Source organism: Atractosteus spatula, chromosome 10, assembly GCF_055471065.1.
Source record: "Atractosteus spatula isolate fAtrSpa1 chromosome 10, fAtrSpa1.hap1, whole genome shotgun sequence".
Taxonomy (NCBI): domain Eukaryota; kingdom Metazoa; phylum Chordata; class Actinopteri; order Semionotiformes; family Lepisosteidae; genus Atractosteus; species Atractosteus spatula.
This window is the reverse complement of record NC_142715.1, coordinates 26,974,537-26,999,474: the sequence shown is the minus strand read 5'-3', so window position 1 is coordinate 26,999,474 and position 24,938 is coordinate 26,974,537. Positions and strand designations below refer to the sequence as shown.

The 24,938-nt window shown below is 43.9% G+C and overlaps 1 protein-coding gene across 1 annotated transcript; it reads left to right on the top strand.

Moving 5' to 3' along the window:
- The first annotated feature begins 5,872 nt into the window (after positions 1 to 5,872).
- Positions 5,873 to 24,270, top strand: LOC148826794 (uncharacterized). The gene is made up of 2 exons (XM_088926257.1): positions 5,873 to 6,452; positions 22,271 to 24,270. Exons 1-2 carry the CDS (start codon positions 5,873 to 5,875, stop codon positions 24,094 to 24,096), a joined length of 2,406 nt encoding a protein of 801 aa, XP_088782383.1. The 3' UTR covers positions 24,097 to 24,270.
- The last annotated feature ends 668 nt before the right edge of the window (positions 24,271 to 24,938 follow it).

Below are 24,938 nucleotides of genomic sequence, written 5' to 3'. Positions count from 1 at the left end.
TATTGTGCACGTTTAAAGCTACAAGAAGTAATCAATTTAGTACTTAAGTGAATATGATCTGGAATGCTCAATAATGACCAACATCAGCAGCTTCCAAGAAATTAATTTGAATTTCATACTCACCTTGCATTCTCAGCTATAATACTTCAAAATTACAGTGCAGATTTGCTGGAGAACTTTACAAGCATTATTAGGATTGGACTGTACAATTGTATTTTAATATCTCGGTATATGTACCTTCATTTTAATATACATGTAACCATAAATGCTGTTTAGTAAATTGTACTTTTGTTGTACTTTTTAAAACATTTTATCTGAGGACGCAAGGGGACTTGTTATATCTTGTGATACATGCAAGACATCTGTAAAAGAAGGTGAAATTTTAATAAAATTGGTGATTAAAAGAAAACCACAACTTGTATGATATTATCCCCCAATATCGAAGATCAATTGAAGAATTTGAAGAAACTATCAAAGAAACAACAGCAATACCAGATGATTTGGGTTTTGAACCAGTGATTACATGTCAATAATCAATTCGTCCTCAAAAAAAGAAGAGACAGGCATGTTTTAAGCCTCATAATAATCCTCTTCTGGATCCACAAGAAACGTGTTTTTGATGTACTTATAACTTCCATCGAAGAGAGATCTCATCAGTTGCATGCAATTGAAACTTGACTTTTTGGATGGTATTGAAAATATTTTTAAAAAATAAAATAAACAATTTTCCAACGAAGATCTCATGAAGTATTGCCAGGATCTATTCTTAGCGTTTAGTAGTGATAACACTGCTGATATTGATGGAGTAGAAATGTACGATGCGTTGACAGGATTTCTGAAGCGAGAAGTCCTAGAATGCCGCCTTTAAATGAGCTAGGATTCATACCAAGAAATACTTTTTGTTTTCCACCCAGAAGGCTGCTATTGCATTACACATCTTGTGAACATTACCAGTTTTGGTAGCTTCTGGGCGCGATTTTCCAAAACCGAAACTAATAACAAAATTATTTAAGATGCACCATGTCCAAAAATTGTAAATCGAGACTAGTATTACTACAGAAGAAAATATTTAACTGAAATATTAATAAGACTATGTAAGTATAAAAAATAGAACAATTCAATTTATATAACTTATTTTTTATTCTTATTAGAAATGGGCTCACACACCGGAAGACACTAACGTTTATCTTCGTTAGAGTGTGTGAATAACAGTTTAACCCAAAATGTTTGTAATTGTGATTTTGTTAAAATGCAATAAATCGTCTATCAGCAGTAAGAAATTATTAAGAAAGTAAGAAATTGTTTTATTTCACAAACTGTAAGACGTGAAGAGAATTTACAGTTCGTTTCCTTCGCTTTGTCTTAACTTAAGCGTTCAGGATCCAAGCCCGTGTGCGGACGGTTGTGTTTCTTGAATCTCTTGTAATCATCAAAAGTCGTTGTTTAGTCCTTCAGTACTTTCTCGAGTTGTACCATGGATATTTTATACGATTAATACTATTCATGATCTTTTGCCTTTTCCTTCACATACGGAAAAAGTTCAAAGTGTCCTTATGGCTGTGCTCCACATCTACACGAGAGCACCTGTAACAGTACAAGACACGCAGTGAGGAATTCGCGCAGCTTTCAATTTAGTGCGGAGTCCAGAGGGAGGACTCGCTCGCTGAATGATTTCTCAAGAAATCCCAGGTGAGATTTAACAGGTGATTTCTTCAACAGCCACGACAAGTGTGGAGACGTTCTCTGGATTTCCTGAATATGACGTTAAATTAGTTCAAATCATTTGTTGTAGTTAACAGAACTAAATGCTTTGGAGGTACATTTAAAACAGCAGAGCAACACTGTAGCACTTCGTGTGTGACTGAACTTAATTGTGTAAACCTGGCTCTCTATGAACACCGACAAAGAGTTCTCACTCAACAGAAGATTGCGATGTGAGCACAATAATATAAAGCACGTGGAGATACCAGGGATTGAACCCGGGACCTCCTACATGCGAAGCATGCACTCTACCACTGAGCTTCATCCCCAGTGCTGTAAGCTCACGGAGAATGCCTGCAATTTCCCACTTTCGCGTTTCCTCTACGACAGAGTAAATTCATGGGAATGAAGAAATAAGGAAGGAAAAATAATCGCATTGAAGCTTCCAGAGACTGGGCAAAAACGAATCAGTTATTTTTATATCCAGTCACACGGGCGACGGTGGTTAATTCCTCGACGGGGGAGTGCTTTTTTACCTCCTTACTCTACTGTCTTTCAATTCTGTTTTCTTTGAAAGCTTTTTGCATCTTTTAAGTGCTATCGGTTAAACTACGCATAGAACAACAGCAGTACTGATGATTTTCATGGACCGATTCACACTTCTTCTGTACAACTCCAGTGATAAAGTCCTGTCTGTAAATATTGTAGAAGAACGAAAAAGGGCGAAACAACGTTCCAACCACAGGAATGGTAACCAGAAGGATCGTGTTCTTATTTAATATGTCATTTTGAGATGCCTTGTCAACGCAGACAGGCATTAGAGCTGAACAAATACTTTATAGTGGTGGTTGTAAACATGGATCATGTTATTTCTATACTAGGAAGAAAGGAGCAGACTCTTAAACTCTTTAACTCTTAAGTTAAAAGAGACAAAAACGACACCTAATCACAGCTAACATTAATTAAAATGACATCACAACAAAAGAGCGGAGCCTTGAGTGAATCAAATTCGTTTTCATTGAATGTCTGTGTCTTCATCACTTTGACCGGGGTAAAGTTAGCTTGAAGTTCATAAACGATTTTGGCACGCCTGTAGCGTTTTTATGAAACAATTGCTTTGTATATACAATTGCTCTGTGTATAAAGTACATCGTGAATGTTCTCACAGCCTTCAGTTTGTCTTTTTATTCCACGCACGAATATTCTTGTGTACATATCACATATCATATAACACGGAAGGCCTTCAAACCAAATGCATTTTAAAGACCACGACTTTGAAAATTTTCACAACCCCTCCATAAACATATCAGTGAGCTAATTATTCTTTTCTGACACTCGGGGTTTTGATTGATGCGCAATTACGCACCATCTGGAACACTGGGGGACCGCTGTATACATACATACGTTCACAACGCAGAAATACTGCTCAATAGAGTTTCATGCGAAAAACCAGCAGAACAGCACTTTCCAATTACCCAGACTGTCAGCACGGGAATAAAGCTTTGTTTTATTTCTGAAACCCTTTCTTTATTTCCTGTTTTCATTCTGCAGGAAAATTCCTATTCTTTACTCAACAGCTTTTTAAAAACAGCACCCATGATGTTCAAATCATGATGTCCATGATTGTTTACACAGAAGACTGGCAGAGCTTTGGGTTGTGAATCTCTTTTTCTCATGGTTTTATTGAATGTGGCACTGTGCACTAGGATAGGGGGATGCTGTTCACAAGCCAATAGCATTTAAACCACAGCACCCACAATGCTGCAAGTAAGTGTTTTACACACTAAGCAGGTCCTCTGACCTTTTCCAGCCTTGCTTTGGGTTGTGAAACCTCTTTCAGTTTTTTTATGATTTTTTCAATACGGCACCTATTAGACACGCAATACACTGGGATAGGGAGGTCCTCTTCATGACTCAATAGCATTTGAAGCACAACATTCACAATGCTACAACCGTGTTTTACACACCATACAGCCCCCCCTTACCTCATACAACCTTGCTTTGGGTTGTGAAAGTGTTCTTTCTTTTTTTATGATTTTTTTAATATAACACTACAGGTAATATACTGGAATAGGGGGGTCTTCTTAATACATGGGGTACATGGGGATAGCGCCTTAAAAGGTGGCTTCTCAAAGCTCTTTACAGAATGACAACAACAATAAATAAAAATACACAAGATAAAACACAATTACAATATATAGAGGAGACCGTGGATGGTGGTACTAAGAAAAGCAGAGGGGTGAAGAATGGAACCAGTTCAGTAAAGGCTTTTCTAAAGAAGAGGGTTTTGAGTCTGGATTTGAAGTAGTTTAGAGAATGTGACTCTGTGATATCCTTGGGGAGAGAGTTCCAGAGCTTGGGGGCATAACAGGAGAAGGCCCTGTCACCCAAAGAGTGTAGATGGGCTTGGGGAACAGTTAGGAGAGCAGAATTAGAAGAGAGAAGGTTGCGAGGTGGGGAGTAGGGTGATAATAGTTCAGACAGGTACTGAGGTGCCAAGCCATGCAGAGCCTTATAGGTGAGCATGAGAAATTTCATGTTGTGCATTTTTTCCCATCTGTAACAAGAAACGTGTGCACACTAAATTGAGTGGGTGTCAAATTTGTAAACCTGAAATTATTTTTTGTTCATATAGTCATTAAGATCCGAAAGCCTTGGACAGAGATTCAACGAGCCCAGGCATAGAGACTGAGTGTCGAGCGAGCAGGAGCGGTGAGGAAGGAGACTGAGAGAGCATAGATATAGATACTTTACACAAAGTACAGACAGTGCATCAAGACAATATACTGTACAAACAGTATACAACATACAAGTAAACAATGCAGACATGTAAACAGTGATTGCAGACGTGCAGAATAAATAAGAAATTAAGGTAGATATTTCTATTAAATTAACAGTATTCGAAATGTTGTAAAAAGAAAAGTGATTTGTTTTGTAAAAAAATGAGAGATGATTTTTATTTTATACAGGAAAGGCGTGCGTGTCAAGTTGATCTTTTCGGAATGCACGATTTGAAAACATAAATTGGAAGTTAGTTTGGATAACTCCTGATGGATATTATATTACAAATAAAGCTAAAAAGATATCATTTAAAATTGTTCATAGGTTTTATCCAGTTAAATAAGTACTGTCTAAATTTAAGCATGAGCAGGATGATTAGTGTGTTTTTTGTCGGGTTGAAAGGGAATCTTTGGTACATTTACTTGTAAGGTGTGTGTTTGTGAAGTTGTTTTGGACGGACTTGCAGAGTTTTGTTTGTAGGCATTTAAAGGTGTTTTTTTAGGTTTAAGGACTTCGATATTGTACTGCATAAGATAACTTTTTTAAAAAAGAATTTATTTATAGCAAATTTATTAGTCATTCTGAGTAACGTTCACATTCATAAATCAAAATGGTCCAATAATACTCCCCTTTTTAGTACATTTCAGATGGAGTTGAAATATTATTTAAATTCTATAAAAATGAAAAATATGCTTAAGCAAGGAAAACATTTGATATATGTAAAAAATACAATTTACTTCGTTACCTCTGCCAGTTAATTTTTTTTTTCTGTTCGTGTTTTTTTTCTCTTGTATCTGTTTCTGCTGCTCTAGTTGTATTTGTAAATTATTTACACATTTAATAAAAAAAAAAATGTCGACCGTATACGTTACACTATAATATAACGCAAACATCTATTCTGGACTATTTTTTTCAGATTTTTATTATTATGTTTATTATTATTATTATTTATTATTTATTATTTTTATTATTCGAATAATAGTGTAACGCTATACGAGATGAATACTGTAACGCTTACGGCCGACAGGTACTGTGTAAGAGCCGGCGTACCAGAGCAGGTGACGTCACCGCCCTTCCCTGTGATAGCAGGACTACAGGTACTGCTACAGCTCTTTGGCTCATCGGGCTGGATCCTTGCAGAGCGACGCAGGAGTCCCGGGTTCGAGCCCCGGACGGTACGGGGCCGACCTGATGCGGCAAGAGCACCCGCCTGACCCCCCGTTTGGTTACAATATTTTTGTGGTTTATAGCAACGGTCACTAAGGAAGTTCATCTGATAACCCGGAAGTCCTCTCTTTGACCACATTTCGCTTTCCGTGTTCAAACCCACGTGTTTACAGCCGCTGCAGCTGCAGGATTTGTCTGTGTCTTCCAGATCGACTCTGAAAAAATGGAGAATCTGTTGCTTAATCTGAAAACTGAGGCGCAGTCTTTCGTGGAGACTGTGTTTAAATCGATCGTGCATGAAGTTTCGGAAGTTTTCCGAAACCGGACAGATGATTCCGAGAAGTCGATTGAACAAAAACTCCACCGGATCTCTCAGGTTCTGGCGAGACGGGTCGTGATTAAAATCACGTCTGTCGACAACGGTTTCGGGGTCGAAATCGCGCAAATGAAGCAGGAAAACGAGCTTCACTGTTTCATGGAGGTTTTGCTCAAATCGTTCGTGTATGAAGTTTCAGAAGTTTTCCGAAACAGGATGTCTGACTCCCAGGACTCGTTTCGAGACAAACTCCACAGCGTCTCCCAGATCCTGGTGAGTCGGGCCGTGATTAATATCACACAGTGTGTCAAGGACAGTTTCGGGACAGAAATAAGGCGAATGAAGGAAAACGAGACCTTTAAAGTGCGACTGCAGCTGTGGGAGAAGGAGTCGGGAGCAGGAGGAGATCAGGGAGGGACAGATCATGTTGGACTCATGCCTCCCTGTGAAATCACTGCAGAAACAAAAGAAGAAACGGAGCCGTCGGGTAAGTGCAGTGACTTTTAATTAGTAACATTTGTGTTTAAAAACGGTGTTTTTAACTTCCTCACTGTTGAAACTGTAGTGGAGAGATGCAGAGCGAAGTAGGAAAAGTTTGTGATGTTGCCGAGGGATTCTTTTCTGCGAACTAAACTAGTTGTGGTCTAGTTATATTCTCATTAAGGTTATTGCTGTTCTTTGAATGTGTCAGAAACTCGGTTTTGTCTAAGTATTATTGAATATGTCATCAACTGATACACTTTCTCCATGTGAAAGCCAATTTAGGAGACTTTGGTGTCTTGGAAATATGTTTGTGGGCAGATTATTTATCGACGTGGCGGTAACTATCTCTTCTGTGCAGTGTAATTGTACCGCATTGTACATTAAAGCAGTGTCCAGTCAGCCAGTGTGTCTGTATGAACCCCTCTCTCTCAGTGCAGTGTTAATGTACTGGAGTGTCCAGTCAGCATGTCTGTATGAACCCCTCTCTCTCTCAGTGCAGTGTTCATGTACTGGAGTGTCCAGTCAGTGTGTCTGTATGAACCCCTTTCTCTCTCAGTGCAGTGTTCATGTACTGGAGTGTCCAGTCAGTGTGTCTGTATGAACCCCTCTCTCTCAGTGCAGTGTTCATGTACTGGAGTGTCCAGTCAGTGTGTCTGTATTAACCCCTCTCTCTCTCAATGCAGTGTTAATGTACTGGAGTGTCCAGTCAGTGTGTTAAATATTGGCAATTTAGACAGAACAAATGTTTTTTGTGAAGTTACATCCTCGACTGTCCTCTGCTGCCCTTTTCAATCTTCTGCAGTGCACAAAAAAGTCTTAAGAAAATGATTACAACTTTGTTTGATCAGCTTCTCCTCCTAGACCCTGTTAATTGCTATGATGAGTTATTGCTTTGTGCTCTGTTTTGCCGTCTTCTGAATATAGTCTGAGGAATACCCAACGAAGAAGTCATGTAGCTGGTGTAGTAAAGCAGGCTTAATTATTATAGAACCACTAATATCAAGATAGCGCTTGCTTTTCCCCCAAAATTGGAAACTAAAATATTATTTTTTTATGGTTTTAATATGTGCATATTTTATGTATCAAAATTACATAAATTAGACTACCTTCAGTTCGGGAACAAGTAAAGGTTTATTCCCTGCTGGAAAGATAAGAAACAACATTTCAGCTGTAGAAGAAGGTTTTGACGCCCGAAGAAGGCTCCATAGCCAGAATGTTGTTTCTTTTTTTCTCTTTTCAGCACAGGAATAAACCTCTACGTTCCTTTGCAGCCTACGCATGCTGACACAGCTCCCTGTGTGAACTACTTTAAGTATTCATGCTGTATGTATTATTTTCATCTGTAGATTGTGTTACATTCAGATTCATCCTGTTTGTGTTCTAGGTACAATGTTTTGACGTACAGATTTGATTTCGCCACCCCATTTTGATGAATATAATATTGGTTAACCTGTGGTATATTTTGTAGATGGAATATTTAATAATAGACGTATTCAATAGTACAAAGCTTTGAGGTCCAGCCTAGTTTGCATTGAAAGAAAGCGAATGAATGATTTTCCTTCTACTGTCATTTGTGTACTGGGATAGTCGAGTTGAAATGTCTTTAGTAACACAGAGCTGCATATAAACAGGGCGGTATCACCAAGTTTTCCCTTGTTTACTTCGCCCGTTTGGAGTCGAGTCTGCTCAACACGAATGAACACAATGCGTCACTCCCTTTTGGTTCAGGGATAGACGCGGTGAGTTTCAAGTTCATCAGCCTGCGAATGGAGGAAGGAAAAACATTTTTAAGAAATTCTGTCCACATGCACTCACTCACTGCAAAAGCAGCAGCAACCACAGGAAGCGTTTTGACCTGCGTAACAAACCGGTGACGTCACTTGGGGGGGTGTCCCATGCCCCCCTTTTTGTAACGGTGCCTCTCAAATCCTCATGTACTTGAAGTCCACACTTCTTATGCTGCGTCATGGTGTGGACCTGGAGAAAGGGCTTAGTGTACAGTTTGAAAACTGGGACATGGTCTTATAATGTTAGTGAATAGGGAGGACAAGTTATGCCATGAATCAATAAATGTGTGTTGAATGTCTTATAAACCCTCTTAACATTGACACAGGAGCAGGATTTGTGGCTGCTGCGGTTCGGAGCCTCGCATTGTCTTGCAAATGTGTTCATCTGTGTGACAATGAACCCTTTCTCAGTCTGTCTGGGGGGTGGGTCTCAATCTACTGTCTCCCTTCCTCGATTTAACATCTGATTCGTCCTCACTACCACTATGGGCTTAAGAGCTCATGAATTTAAAGTGAATATTTAACAGGCTGTGATATATATATAACCAATATAAATGTCAATATAATATACATATTACGGAGAAGTTATCATCAGTGAATGATTTTAAGATTTTAATGATAAATATCTATTGTACGTAGTGACTTTAAAATCTTTGTATATAAAATTTCAGATTAAAACAAAGTTTTTGCATATTCTTTGTTGTGTGTATATATATGGTTCAGCCACAGAACCAGGTGAACATGTCTCCTTCTTCTTATAATATTATTGTGGTTTTGTTTTTGTTACTGAGAGATCTTGGTACATAGTATATATATAAAACCATTTTCCATTGTAATTCAAGGTTGTGGATCGCTGAAAGTCTTAACGCACAAGAGAGAATGGTGATATACATAGAAAAATTGGTACCAGATGATTATTTGTAGCGGCTTCCTGAATATTTGTCCCACAAGAGACACTTTTTTGTTGAAACTATCAGGTTTTGATGTACTTTCATGTGAACTCTTGCTCTTCAGATGGTAAGAGATTGCATCTGGTATTGCATGTAATTAAATGGTGATTCTTTTATTTGCTCTGTTTCCTATATCAGGAAAATATAGTATATGCTCAGTAGAGGGGCAAAGTTTTTAGTAGTGTTGTGGGAATTTTCTCTAAACACTTAAACGCACAGAAAGAGATTCTGCATTCAAGTAGTATGCTCCGTGAAGTTGCCCGTCCTACAGACAGCACAAACAATGAAACCCACGTGATTCGTTAGTGCTATGTTTGTGCCGTTGAAAGTAGCTTCTGTGCTGCTTTCGTTCCCAAGATATAGCGCCTTGTTTTTTCGGGGTCGTGACGTCACTCAGCCCCCTTCAATGTCGTAGGGGAACTGGACCGGTCTCAATCGTTAGTGCTGTGTTTGTGCCGTTGAAAGTAACTTCCCAGCTACTTTCTTTCACGAGATATAGCGCCTTCTTTTTGGGGGGTTGTGATGTCACTCAGTCTCCCTACAACGTCTTGGGAGAACCGGACCGGTCTCATTTGTTAGTGCTGGGATTGTGCCGGTTTGTGCCGTTGAAAGTAACGTTTGTGCTGCTTTCGTTCCCGAGATATCGCGCCTTGTTTTTCCATTGATCACGTGACCATGCACAGTGACTTTGACCTCGAGTAAATCCGTCAACTGAGTTAAAGCACTCTGTTACCAGCGCGAGAGTAACAATTCTGCAACTTTGTTCCTCTGTTTGCCCAGGTACGGGGGGGCCGCGGTGGATTTTGCATTTAATATCATTATCTTCTATGCGTTTGTGTGAACAGGAAAATTAAATTTTCTCCAATATACCCGAATTAGAACAGTTTCAAGTGTAGCCTTAAAAAGTGACATTAGCAAACAATTGTATGTTCTTAAAAAGAGGCTTTAACAAACAAGTCTTAATACCTCATAGCATTGTCCTTTTTTAAAAATCTGAAGAAGTAATCAGTTTCATATTGTCTCCTTCTTAAGTAAACATAGGCATCAAGGGACGTGTGAAGATTCCACCTGTCTGTCGAGCCACGTATTTAAAAAGACTTGAATTTGCAACTTTCTGAACCATTGTTGCTCTTTTTTATGCAAAGCCAAAGTGAAAAGGAACCAGGACTTCAGGACTTTTTTTTTAAAGGGGCACTATGTACAAAGTTTCATAACACATCCGAGAAACAAGAGTCTACCATCTCACACATGCAGACCGTGGCAATATTGGAAATTATTTTTATTTTCACAGAACAGAAGTGAACACATATCTAGGTTCTTTGGAAAAACTGGCATTATCCACGTGTTTGTATTAACAGGGGTCTTATGCACAAACATGAAACGATTAGCTCAGTCCTTTTATCTGTACTTCTGGTCAGTCCTTGGTGTAGAATACAGCATGAGGGCACACCTTGAGCTCTGAAGACACAGATATGACTGCCTTTGTTAGATCGCCAGATTTCTCCCAGGTGAAGTCGTGTCTTTTGCAATATGCAATGTAATGACCCAGGACAGGTGGGCAGAACGCAGTGACACCTCTTAATTTGAAGGTCCCATTTAATTCCAGGTTATGTGGAAAATCTGAAAGTTGACTCTCAAAGATATTTTGAGACTGGACAGTGTTTTCTTCACGACTCAGCCAATCTCCCATGTCACAGTCAATGTTGCCCAGTTGACAAGCTGTGCTCTACAGTACCATTACACAAGATGTGTTCTGATAAAGCTGGGTCACAAACTTGCATTTCTATCAGAGTGTTCTGCACATCTGTAATTTGAACAAGTGTTAACAACACTTTTGCTATGATTTCTGAAATATTACATTCAGCTCTCACTTATTGTAGCTCTGACTCTGTTTTCATTGCACCAAAGATGTCCCTCAAAATTTTAGCTCTTAGAATATAAACATTTTTGTGCACACCTTTCTGTGCCAAATGTTTCACCAGTTGAAATATTTCTATGCTATCTACAGCCTGATTAACATAGCTGCTAGAAGTCCTGCTACCACAATAGGCACTGCATAGGCACTGACATCAAATGCACAAGTGTTCAGTACACTCCACTCACCTTTACTGGGGGCAGGTCTCTGCTGCTTCCATTCCTCATCAGAGCCACTACAGCCTTTTTCACAGGAACCGAACAATCTATGTTGTAACCACTCAGAACAAGGCACAAGATAAAAAGATGGTTTCCGTTTTTTAGGTAGTGCTGGATGTCTCTGCTTCACAGGTGGTAGCACTGACAACGGCCCTCTCACACTGCTGGGAAACACTATGAGCACCCATTGATATTCTCATACCTCCTATGTGTGCTAGGTGCTTCATAAGGAACTTGTCAACTCGCATTGGCAGAGTGTCATGCTTCAGCACTGATTGTATTAGGTTTTTGAAATCCGCCTCCTCATTGGCTGAACTTGCAGTAATGTTCACACTTTTGAAGAGTGGAACCATTAAGCCTGTCCAGAGTGGGAGATAGCAAGCAAGCCTCGTGAGATGAGGAACAATCTCCGGTAGGAAATGCAGGTTATCTCTATCACCACTGTCCACAGCAAGCAACCTGAATTCTTCACAGATTTCTGTTACCCAGTCTTTCAATGCTGTCGGGCATGCATCAAGGGTACAGCTTGGCTCTTGGTCCCCAGCTACACCTATTTCTTCTAGAACTTCATCAGAAGGAAAAGCATCGTATCCTTCTGCTATTTTTTTGTTCTAAGTGTGAGGTTTTAAGTGTGATTTTATCTGTTATGCATGTATATATTGATTCTTTGTTACCTTTGCAGTCCTGCAGCACTTGGGTATATTCTTTTGTCAGGTTATGTCTGGCAGCACAGCCTGAATGTTAGTACTGTTAAGTTCCTACCCTCCTAACAGTGCCTGTGGGTGATGAATCCTGGAATGAAGGGCAAATATGTAGAATGAGTACTATGGTGCAACAACATACATTGTTTAAAATACAAAAAAACAAATCCTGTCCTCACATCGACTTTCGTAACCAAACAATGTGTAAAATGTTTAACAATGTCAGAATAACAATGAACAATGCAGAGCTTTAATCCAGTACATTTCCTTGGTCTCTTAAGTGTGGTAACAGTGTAACACACCAAATGATGCAATTTTATACCAATTCTGTACTTCCTTAATATACTCTGTTGTGTGAGGGTATAACTTAATAAAGCTCACACAAAACTCATTTTATCCTGTTCTATGCTCTGTGAAGGCAGACCTTAATCTATTGTCAAATGGTTAACTCTACTACATTTACTACAATAGTGGAATCACCAGTTTCATGTCTGCTGCTTCTGCGACATGATACAATCAATGTAAACCATGCAAACATTCCCAAAGATGCTCAGAACTTCAAAGAGGCAGGTACTTTAACATACATTATGAACTCCTCTTCCTCTCTACAGGTAATGGAACAATAGAAAGGCAACAGCTCCTTAATAAGCTATTGCATGCAGTAGGTCTGATATCTACTTTCATACACAATTAAGAATTAACAATCAAACATCACAAATATGTAGTTCAGTACATGGAATCGGACCGCTCAAAGTTTAAAAAAAATAAAGCAATTGATGAGTAGTTTAAATCCCCAGAAAGAAATAAGGATGAATGCAAAACACTGCATATTGCTTAGAACTGAAATCTCAAACAACAAATCGTGGCGAGCTTTACACTTCTCTTTTGTTAGCTCCATGATGTCACCCTTTAGTCTTAGTGTTCATGTGATGGCTGAATCCCTAGCTAGACCCATGGCCCGGGTATTATTGGAAATGTTTAATGCAAAGTATAGAGAAGTCCGATTAAAAAAAAAGAAAAACAAAAAATGAATTTCACCAAACCTGGCTTAAACTGTTCTTTTTCCCAATTTTTACATGATTAATAATAATATCCTTTCAGTTACATAGTGCTTCTCTGGAAACCCCAGTGAAAGCGCTCTACAGGTAATGGGGACTTCCCTCCACTGCGTAAATGAAAATAACTAAGTTTTTTACATTGTTATGGATTACAGTTTAAGTGCACATCAAAAAGTCTCTGTATATGTAGATAGAAATTGATAAATTAATATTTTTTAGACCCACCTACTCACGTTTACTGCAATACCAAGGCCCATCACCACTTCTTTCGTTTATGATATGTTTTTAAAGCATTGCATTCACCACTTAATCATTTCAACTTTCACATCAGCAATTTGTAACATGTCAAAGATTTTTGGGGGTTCAGTTCTCCTTGTAACAGTTACAGAAACAAAACATTATAATTTAAATTCAGAAGTGTGACAAATCCTTTCAAGTTTCACTTGCATATGTAGAAATATCATGATAACGACAAATGAAGCTTACTAATTTTTGTGGTATTCCCCACGATATAAAACAAGTTTCTCAAATATCTTTACTTTAAAATAAATTCATGGGAACGTCAACGTAGCATCATAATTACAGTATAGCATTTCTAGTTTGTAAAGTAACTTACGATTTGGAAGAAGAGGTCTTCGCCAGAGATGCAGATAATAAATCAAACATCAACTGCAAAGGCTGGGGTCAGCTGATCAAGAGATCACAATTGAAAGATCTGGTGGTTGTGAACACAAAACAAATTGCATTCATTGTTTTCATCACATCCAGTAATTTAAGTACTGAGTGTGTTGGTACCTGTAAATGTCTTTGTAGTCATATTTGTGTATTCAGAGGTCAAGGTGTGCCCTCATGCTGTATTCTACACCAAGGACTGACTAGAAACACAGATAAAAGAACTGTGAGCTAATCGTTTCATGTTTGCGCATAAGACCCCTGTTAATACAAACACGTGGATAATGCCAGTTTTTCAGAGAACCTAGATATATGTTCACTTCTGTTCTGTGAAAATAAAAATATTTTCCAATATTGCCGCAGTGTTCATGTGTGAGATGGTAGACTCTTGTTTCTCGGATGTGTGATGAACTTGTGTAAACTTTGTACATAGTGCCCCTTAAAAATAAAAGTCCTGAAGTCCTGGTTCCTTTTCACTTTAGCTTTGCATAAAAAAGAGCAACAATGGTTCAGAAAGTTGCAAATTCAAGTCTTTTTAAATACGTGGCTCGACAGACAGGTGGAATCTTCACACGTCCCTTGATGCCTGTTTATTCAAGAAGGAGACAATGCGAAACTGATTACTTCTTATGATTTTTAAAAAAGGACAATGCTATGAGGTATTAAGACTTGTTTGTTAAAGCCTCTTTGTAAGAATATACAATTTTGCTAAAGTTCGCTTTTTTAGATTACAACCGCAACTCCTCTGATTCGGGTATGATATTGGAGACAAATTTAATTTTCCTGTTCACACAAACACATAGAAGATAATGATATTAAATGCAAAATCCACCGCCGCCCCCTACCTGGGCAAGCAGAGGAACAAAGTTGCAGAATTGTTACTCTCGCGCTGGTAACAGAGTGCTTGAACTTGGCAGATGGGGTTACTGGAGGTCCAAGTCACCGTGCATGGTCACGTGATCACCAGAAAAACAAGGCGCTATATCTCAGGAATGAAAGCAGCACAAACGCTATTTTTAACAGCACAAACCGACAGAAACATAGCACTAACGAATGAGGTAAGTTTCATTGTTTGTGCTGTCTGTAGGGGGGCAACTTTACAGAGCTAATTAACCCCCCTCTCAGTGCAGTGTTAATGTACTGTAGTGTCCAGTCAGTGTGTCTGTATTAACCCCTCTCTCTCAGTGCAGTGTTAATGTACTGCAGTGTCCAGTCGGTGTGTCTGTATGAACCCCCCTCTCTCTCTCTCTGTGTTTCTCGCGAGACTGAGTGAGTGAGTGGGCGGAGCTTCGGTGGGTTTGATCGTGTGGCGGTGTTTTCTTCACTGGGTTTGTGTTTTTCTGTCTTTTTTGGGGAAAAGCGGGGTTTATTTTCTCATCATGGCCGGTTTTGGAGGCTCTGATCCTCCAGACCTCTCCTTTGAGAAACTAACTCGACGCCATGGTGTGAAAATCTCCCCTGCGGAGTTCTGTCCGCTTGAGAGGTGCGTTCTTGCGGTCGGGGAGGTCGTGGGCTGCAGGAACATCAGGTCCGCTTCCCGCATGAGTGGAGGTATAGTCATTTTCCTGCAGTCTACCGATTTGGCAAACACCCCGGTGGAGAAGGGAGTCGTCCTGGACGGCACCTTCACCCCGGTACTGCCTCTCGCGGCCCCGGCTCGAAAGATCACCCTCTCCAACGTGCCTTTGTTCATGAGGAACGAGCTGCTGGAGAGGGAGCTGTCCCGGTACGGACAGGTGGTCTCTCCGATCAGGAGGGTCCCTCTGGGCTGCAGGGCACCGCAGCTGAAGCACGTCGTCTCTTTCCGGAGACAGGTCTACGTCATCCTATAAAACCCCACAGAAGAGATCAATGTGGCCCTTAAATTTCGTATTGACAGCTGTGACTATGTTGTATTCGTGACTTCGGAATCGATGAAGTGCTTCAGGTGCGGGAGTGAGGGGCATGTGGTGAAGAACTGCCCGGAGGTGGAGGAAGAGACAGGTAGGGAGCCTCAGCCCCAGGGCGCACAGGAGGCTAGCCGACAGCGTCAGGCAGCGGGGAGCGGAGCAGCGCAGGGAGGCAGCGGGGAGTCAGAGCCCACGGCCGGGGTGCAGGAGAGGAGATCGCTGGAGGGAGCAGGTGAGCCCGAGCCGGTGGCGTCCCAAGCAGGAGAGCAGATAGTTAAGAGTGGACCACCGCAGCCCTCAGAAGAGCAGGGAGCCCCCCACACCGGAGAGCAAGAGATGAGCGCTGCCGGAGAGATGAGCGCTGCTCAGGAGAGTCAGGGAGAGAGAGAGCAGGTAGTGACACCGACAGGGGAAAACGCGTCTCAAGCGCCAGCGAAAATTGTAGACACGGTGTGGGGAGGAAATGAATTATCATCTGAAAAAATAGATGATGGTTTTAAGACGCCGCGGAGAAAGCGCACGAAAAAATCTGTGCAGAGTGCGGTGCAGAAGAAGCGCAGCACAGAGAGCTCGGTGGAGGGCGGCTCTGTCGCCGGCCCGGGGGCCGCGAGTGACTCCGACACCGGGAGAGTGAGGACGCGCTGGAGTGTCCTCGCCGCCGCCGCCCGGAGCTCCTCGGAGTCCGGGAGCGACGACGAGGGCGGCTTCACCGACTCCTCCCTCGCCTCGGGCTCCTCGGCCCGGCGGAGCTGCAGAGGAGGCTACAGTTTCCAGAGCATCAGGGAATTCTTAGAAAAGACTAAAGGTAAGAGGGGAACTGTGGTCGAGGACTTTTTTCCCGACACCGAGCTCTTTGTCCTCTCCGCGACACGCCATCTGAAGAGGGGCTCGGGTGCGAATGACTTCAGCGATCAGGAGAGATGGCGTCTGAAGAGCCTATTAGGAAAGATCAGGGCAGGACCGCGGAACGCACCTCAGCACGAATGAGTCCTGTCCCTCACGTCACATCACTATCCGTCTGCGTGCTACATGTCTGTTCGTGTTTGATGTTCTTTCTTTTTTTCTTTTCCGCAAACATGGGCGACATTAGGATAGGGAGTTTGAACACCAATGGGTGCAGGAGGGCTTTGAAGCGAGCTGCAGTGTTGGAGATTATCAAAGAAAAGAGCCTGCAGGTGACGTTCCTGCAGGAGACCCACACCGACAGCTCCAACATCGTCGCCTGGCAGCGGGAGTGGCAGGGGGACATCGTGTACAGTCACGGGTCCCCTGTGAGCGCGGGGGTCGCAGTGCTGTTCTCTGTGGGGTTCAAGCCCCTCTCTATCACCGTCCAGGAGGTGGTGAAGGGTCGCCTGCTACTCGTGCGAGTAGTTGTCGGGAAGAAAACCTTTGTTTTTATTAACGTTTACGCACCCACCGACGGCGGGGAGAGGGTCACCCTCTTCAGGGAGCTTGAGACTGCGCTGGCGACCTGCCAGCCTGAAGAGTTGGTCTTCGTGGGGGGGGATTTCAACTGCACAGAGAGCAGCACACTGGACAGGAATCACGCAGAGCCACATGGCCCGTCGGCCAGGGAGCTGCGCAGGATCCTCGTCAAGTCTGACCATACTGACATCTGGAGGAGATGTCATGGGGACACGAGGCAGTACACCTGGGCCCAGGTCAGGGGGAATACCCTCTCTCTGGCCAGGCTAGACCGTTTCTACTGCCGTAAAAATCATTACAGCATCGTCAAGCAGTGCTCCATCTGTCCAGTGGGCCTGTCGGACCACTGTCTCACTGTCTGCACAGTCACTGTGCCATCAGTGGGGTCCCGCAGTGCCTACTGGCACTTTAATACCCAGCTGCTTGACGATGCTCACTTCTGTGACTGCCTCGTGTTCTTCTCGCTATTTCTTCGGCCTAGAGAAGAAACCGGGCCAGAGCCGGCAGATCCACTGCCTGCGCTCGGAGACAGGGCAGGAGCTGCACGAGGCCGGGCAGATCCAGGAGAGGACCGTGCAGTTCTATAAAGCGCTCTTCTCCAGCGAGGCTAGTGAGGACTCGGTCCGCACACGCAGGTTCCTTGAAGACCTTCCACAGGTCCCCGAAGAGGAGAGGGCAGGGCTGGAGAGGCCTCTCTCCCTGGAGGAGCTCTCCACCGCACTCAGTGGCTTGAGCAATGGCAAGACCCCTGGCCTCGATGGCGTGCCAGCCGAATTCTATCGTGCCTTCTGGGCTGTGCTGGGTCCTGACCTGCTCGATGTATATTTGGAAAGTCTGGAGCAGGGGGACCTGCCACTGAGTTGCAGGAGAGCTGTTGTCACCCTGCTGCCCAAGAAAGGGGACCTGTGTGACATTAAGAACTGGAGACCTGTTGCCCTGCTGTGTGTGGATTATAAAATCCTGTCCAAGGCTCTGGCCAACAGGCTGAAGGTGGTGCTGGGGTCTGTGGTGCACTCCGACCAATCGTACTGCGTGCCCGGAAGGTCAATCTTTGATAACATTTTTCTGATTCGAGATGTTTTGGCCACCTCCAGACTATTGGGTTTAGACACTGGTCTCATTTCGTTAGACCAGGAAAAGGCCTTCGATAGGGTTGATCAGTATTTGTGGAGGACCATGAGGTCCTTCGGGTTCAGCCCCGTCTTTGTTGCCATGATTCAGGTGCTGTACAGTGACATCTTCAGTGTGCTAAAGGTCAACGGAGGGCTGAGTGCTCCGTTTCCAGTGCGGAGGGGAGTCAGGCAGGGCTGTGCACTCTCAGGAATGCTCTACTCCCTTGCCATCGAGCCTCTGCTACATCAGCTGCGCTGGGTCATCAAGGGGCTGTCCATCCCGGGCTGCCCCAATTCCACTGTCAAGATCTCGGCGTACGCTGATGACATCATGGTTGTGGTCAGTGGAGAACAGGATGTCAGGGCGCTACAGACAACTTTGAGTGATTTCCAACGGCTCACTCAATGAATTATCATCAGCCAAAGTAAACTGGGCCAAGAGTAGCACCCTACTCCTGGGGGAGTGGAGCGAGATGGGTCCCCCAGTCTTGCCAGAGAGGCTCAGCTGGACCAGAGGGGGACTCAAATACCTGGGGGTGCACCTGGGGGATGAGGCCAGCGTGAAAAAGAACTGGGAGGGGCTCCTTGAAAAAGTGAAAGGTTGTCTGGACCGCTGGCGCTGGCTGCTCCCCCAGATTTCCTACAGAGGCCGGGTTCTGATTGTCAACACCCTGGTGGCTTCGATGTTGTGGCATCGCTTGGTGTGTCTGGAGCCACCAGCCGGACTGGTCGAGGAGCTGCAAGCCACGCTCCTCGACTTCTTCTGGGACAGACTGCACTGGCTGCGGAGGGGCGTCCTCTATCTGCCCAGAGAGGACGGAGGGCAAGGACTAATCGACATCCGGAGCCGGGTGGACGCCTTTCGCTTGCAGGCAGTGCAGAAGCTGCTGTTCGGCCCGGCCTCGCTGTCCTGGAGGGAGCTGACCTTCACCCTGCTGCGTCGAGCAGGACACCTCGGGCTCGACTGTGTGCTCTTCCTGATGGACACCAGCAGGGTTGACCTGTCTCCACTGCCGCCTTTCCAGCGCAGTCTCCTGGAGGCCTGGCGGCATCTGCGCGTGCAGAGGGAAGAGGAGCGGCCCAGTCTATACTGGACACTCAGAGAACCATTAATACACAATCTACGAATGGACATAGGACCGGGCCGCTCCTTGGACTTTACCAGCAGACTGGTCCACGCCAACATCACACAGCTCCACCACCTGCTGGACGTGGATCAGGGCTGCTGGCGCAGCGTGGATTGGGCATGTGACGCGCTGGGACTACACTCGCGGCGGTGTGTAGACAGGTTTCTCAGTCAGCTTCGCTCTGCTCTGCCTCTCGAGGAGATGCTTCTGATCCAGGGTCTGTTTGAGGATCATCGCATTCCAACCACACAGCCTCCTTTCCCTGGTCTGCTAGTGTCTCCTGCGCTCAGTCCCGGACCGACGGGATCTCTCCTTGAGCCCCTTGCCTCAGAGGAGAGGTCTCTAGCTGGTGTTGGGGGGAAATGTCTGTACAGACTAGTCGTAACATCTAGGCACCAGGCCCAGCTGTCCGCGCTCCCTGACACTCCCTGGAGGGCTCGTCTGGGAGTGCCGGATGACGTCCGGCCTGCCTGGGGTAGCCTCTACAGATTTCCCCTCAACAAGAGGGCTGGTGATCTGCAATGGAGGGTCCTGCACACCATCCTGGGGGTCAACTCGTTTGTGCCGGTTCTGGACCCGGCGGTGTCTGACGCCTGTCCCTTCTGCGCTCAGAGGGAGACGGTGTTCCACTGCTACAGCGCCTGCCCCCGCCTGTCGCCCATGTTTGCCGTACTGATCCGGCTCTTCACCAACCTTGGCCTGGCCTTCAACAAGGTTATTTTCGTGTTTGGGGTAGGTCATACAAAAAAACGGAAAACTCAGACCCTCCTCGCTAATTTTCTGCTGGGCCAGGCCAAACTCACCATCTACAGGACTCGGAAAAATAAGATCTCTGGTTCCGGGTCTGTAGATTTGGTGAGGATGTTCGAAGGGTTGGTGAAGAGCAGGATATCGTTAGAATTTTTGTTTTACAAATCGCATAATGACCTCAGAACATTTGAAAAGTTTTGGTGTTTTGGAAATATCCTGTGCAGGATCATAAATAATGAAAGAGTTTTATTCCAATTATGATTTTTTTCCCTCTTAATTCTTAAAATGGAGTTTTAAGACCCTTGATTAATACTTTTGTTTTTTTTCTGTCAATAAAGTTTGATTGAACTCTCTCTCTCTGTGCAGTGTTAATGTACTGCAGTGTCCAGTCGGTGTGTCTGTATTAACCCCTCTCTCTCAGTGTAGTGTTAATGTACTGCAGTGTTCAGTCGGTGTGTCTGTATTAACCCCTCTCTCTCAGTACAGTGTTAATGTACTGCAGTGTCCAGTCGGTGTGTCTGTATGAACCCCTCTCTCTCAGTACAGTGTTAATGTACTGGGGTGTCCAGTCAGTGTGTCTGTATGAACCCCTCTCTCTCTCTCTGTGCAGTGTTAATGTACTGGAGTGTCCAGTCGGTGTGTCTGTATGAACCCCTCTCTCTCTCAGTGCAGTGTTAATGTACTGGAGTGTCCAGTCGGTGTGTCTGTATGAACCCCTCTCTCTCTCAGTGCAGTGTTAATGTACTGGAGTGTCCAGTCAGTGTGTGTGTATTAACCCCTCTCTTTCATTGCATTGTTAATGCACTGTAGTTTCCAGTCAGTCTGTCTGTATTTACCCCCCTCTCTCAGTGCAGTCTTAATATGCTGTAATTTCCAGTTTGTTCTTGTCAGTATAAATCCCTCACTCTCAGTGTAGTGTAAATGTACAGTAGTGTGCAGTCAGTGTGTCTGCATGAACCCCTCTCTTTCTCAGTGCAGTGTTAATGTAATGTATTATTATTATTTCTGTAGTTTTATTTTTTACATGGTAGTTAGGTTTCTGACAAAGCTTGTATATCTATCACATAATATTAGAAACCCCCTTAAACCCTCTTATTCCTCTATGCTTAAACAACCCAAATTGATTGCGAGTATACTAGACGTGTGTTTGTGTAGCTTAAAGCTTACAGCTTTAGCTTGAAGCTTTTAAGATCACATGGCCTCAGCTATCATTACTATGCTAATGTTACTCATATATACATACATACCAAACCTTATGCTGATGTGGCTGTCTCTATTCTAATTGCATCTCTGACATAAGAACTTGGATGACTCAAAATGTCCTTCATGTTAACTGTGACAAGACTGAAACCATGCTTATTGGCACCACCCATCAACTTTATAAAACCAGTAAGAAACCCTATCTGTAGATGGTCTTGTACTTGAGCTTCACTCTAAATTGAAAACTTGGGGATGATTTTTGACGTTCGACCCACATGCGCAGAATGTTGTCAAAACATCTTTCATTCACTTAAAAAATATTGCTAGACTACGCCCTATGTTATCACTAACTGTGGCTGAAAAGTGTTGTTTAATCTTGAATCAACTACTGTAACTCTCTGGGGTTTCTAAATCCCCATTGAACAAACTCCAGTATGTCCACAATTCGGCAGCCAGTATCCTGACCAGGTCTAGTGCAAGTGTTCACATTACTCCTATCCTGGAGTCCTTGCACTGGCTTCCTGTCAAGTTTCCTGTCGACTTAAAAATCCTCCTGCTCACCTATAAGGCTTTCCATGGCTCGGTACCTGTCTGAGTTATCCCCCTACTCCCTACCTCACAACCTTCGCTCTTCTAATTCTGCTCTCCTTACTGTCCCCCAAGCCCGTCTACATTGAATGGGTGACAGGGCCTTCACCTGTTATCCCCCCAAGCTCTGAAACTCTCTCCCTAAGGATATCGGAGAGTCACCTTCTCTAAACTCCTTCAAATCCAGACTCAAAACCTTCTTCTTCAGAAGAGCCTTTATTTAACTGTTCTTTACCCCTCTGCTCCTACTGTACTTAGTACCACCATCTACTGTCTCCTCTAATTGTGTATTCTCATCGTGCTTATATTGTGTATTTTTTGTTGTTGTCATTCTATAAAACGCTTTGAGAAGCCACCTTTAAAGTTGCTATATAAAATAGTTTTTTTATTATTATTATAAAGGTCTTGTTTTCTTGTCCTGTGTTTACAGGCTCAGAGGCCAGTACTCTCTCTGAAGCTGGGGAAAGGGCTCCTCTTGAACAGCAGCACAGTGAGGAGGAGTGGGGCTCCAGTCTGATGCAGGAGATAGTGCTCACTGCCACACAAGAGAAAGAGAAACTCAGGGAGCAGCAGACAGAGAGCAGACAGAGTGTCAAGGATCTGGACTCTGTGCCCACGATGAAGACAGACCCTGAGAGTGAGACACCTGGGCTCTTAGTATGTGATGATTTTACAGAGAAGATGAATAATCTGGACTCGAACAATATTACACGAGGTTGTAATGAACTGGGTTGTGTCTCTGTACAAGAGCACAGTGAAGAACTGGATGTTTCAAATCTTACAGAGCAGGACATGGAGCCCCAGTTGATTGACTGTGCAGAGCAGCAGACTGATGTACCTGGTGAAGAGAACAGTGTTGAGATACAGCACCGAGAGGAGAGTCAGTACAGGGAGGAGCAACAGCAGCTCCTACAGGGGTTGATAATTAGGCCTTGTTCTGTTCAAGTGGAGAGACTGTCATTGCACAGTCTCAAACAATCATATGATCCCTTAGCATCTGATGACTTTACACACAGGTTTAATAATCTGGTTACTGAGAAAATCATTGAAAGTTTTAATGAACTGGAGAGTGTGTCTATTCTTGGGCAAAGAGAGGAACAACTGAATGAACTGGATGGTTTAAGTCTCAGAGAGCTGGAGATGGAGTCCCAGATGATTCACACTGCTGAGCAGCACACTGAGGGACATAATGATGAAAACAAATCTCACTTTCATCACACAGAGCAAGACCATTCCATGGAGCATTTGCAGAATAAGAGACCCCAGATCGATCAGAGGATGAGGAAGAATCACTCAAGGCCTTGCTCAGATGGAGTGGACAAACTGCCATTATGGCACAGGGAGAAGCAGCGTTTCTGTCAGTCTAGCATTTCAAAACCCTACCAGCACCTTCACACAGGAGAGAGACCGTTCAGCTGCTGTCAGTGTGGGAAGAGTTTTAGTCACTCGCACCACTTAAAACGACATCAGCACATTCACACAGGAGAGAGACCATTCAGCTGCAGTCAGTGTGGGAAGAGTTTTAGTAAGTCAAGTCACTTAAAAAGGCATCAGCGCATTCACACAGGAGAGAGACCTTTCAGCTGTAGTCAGTGTGGAAAGAGTTTTAGTCAATCACACATCTTAAAACGACATCACCGCATTCACACAGGAGAGAGACCATTCAGCTGCAGTCAGTGTGGGAAGAGTTTTAGTCGGTCTGGTGACTTAAAAACCCACCAGCACATTCACACAGGAGAGAGACCTTTCAGGTGCAGTCTGTGTGGGAAGAGTTTTAGTCGGTCAGGTGACTTAAAAACCCACCAGCACATTCACACAGGAGAGAGACCGTTAAGCTGCAGTCAGTGTGGGAAGAGTTTTAGTAAGTCAAGTCACTTAAAAACCCACCAGCGCATTCACACAGGAGAGAGACCGTTCAGCTGCAGTCAGTGTGGGAAGAGCTTTAGTCGGAAAAACCACTTACAATCACACCAGCGCATTCACACAGGAGAGAGACCATTCAGCTGCAGTCTGTGTGGGAAGAGTTTTAGTCACTCAGGTAACTTAATATCCCACCAGCGCAATCACACAGGAGAGAGACCGTTCATCTGCAGTCAGTGTGGGAAGAGTTTTAGTCAGTCAAGTAGCTTAATAACCCACCAGCGCATTCACACAGGAGAGAGACCGTTCAGCTGCAGTCAGTGTGGGAAGAGTTTTAGTCGGTCAAGTGACTTAAAAACCCACCAGCGCATTCACAGAAGAGAGAGACCATTGTAGCGGCAAGGTTTATTAAAATACAGGAATTAAGTTTGCTGCTCCCTTGCCAGTCTCTCTCTGCCTCATCTCAAGTGGTGCTTGATACAGAGAGGCCATACCATTTGGTTCACATTTAAGGTGTTTTTGTAGCTGATAGAGTGTCCTGATAAGGAACAACTCCCAAAGCTGAGACACATCAGCCACCCTAATTAATGGTCATCTCTGGTGCCTCACTGTCTGGGAGATTCCAAGGGAGAGTCTCATCCCAAGTGGTTTACAACCCCAAGGTCAAAGTTCATAGCTATTCATCCTCACACGGGGCACCAGTAAATGTAGGGGTTTGTGCATTTACTGGGACAATTGTTAATTGTAGCAGTAAGTCACAAAATGATTCTCGAATGCCCATGGAACTTTCAACCAATGAGCGACCGTAGTTCCTCCAGGTACAACTCCAGCTCCTCCTGGACATCCTCAGACTCGGCTCAGACAGTCATGTAACGGCGACTGTGTCCCAGTGCCAGGACTTTTCCTTGTTCTAAGAGTTGAGAACGGAGGTTGCCAGCGTGTAACCAAAGGATCCACCCGAGGTTAGCCCAGCAGCAAGCCTCGTGAACCCACCACGAACGCTCACCTGATCAACGAGTGAACTACGGTCGGAACTGTGGACAGCTGAATATCAGTATTCAGGACTCGCGCTACATCGGGAACGAACCGGTCTTCTTCCTGTCTAAAGATTGTGACTTTTCTGTGTGCAAACTCTGCTAGTTTCAGCCAACACTAACTAGCCGGTCTTCAGGGAGCATCAGCAGCGCACCGCAGCAGAAATCTCTCCCTCCTTCTCCTTCTCTCACGTCGAACCAGCA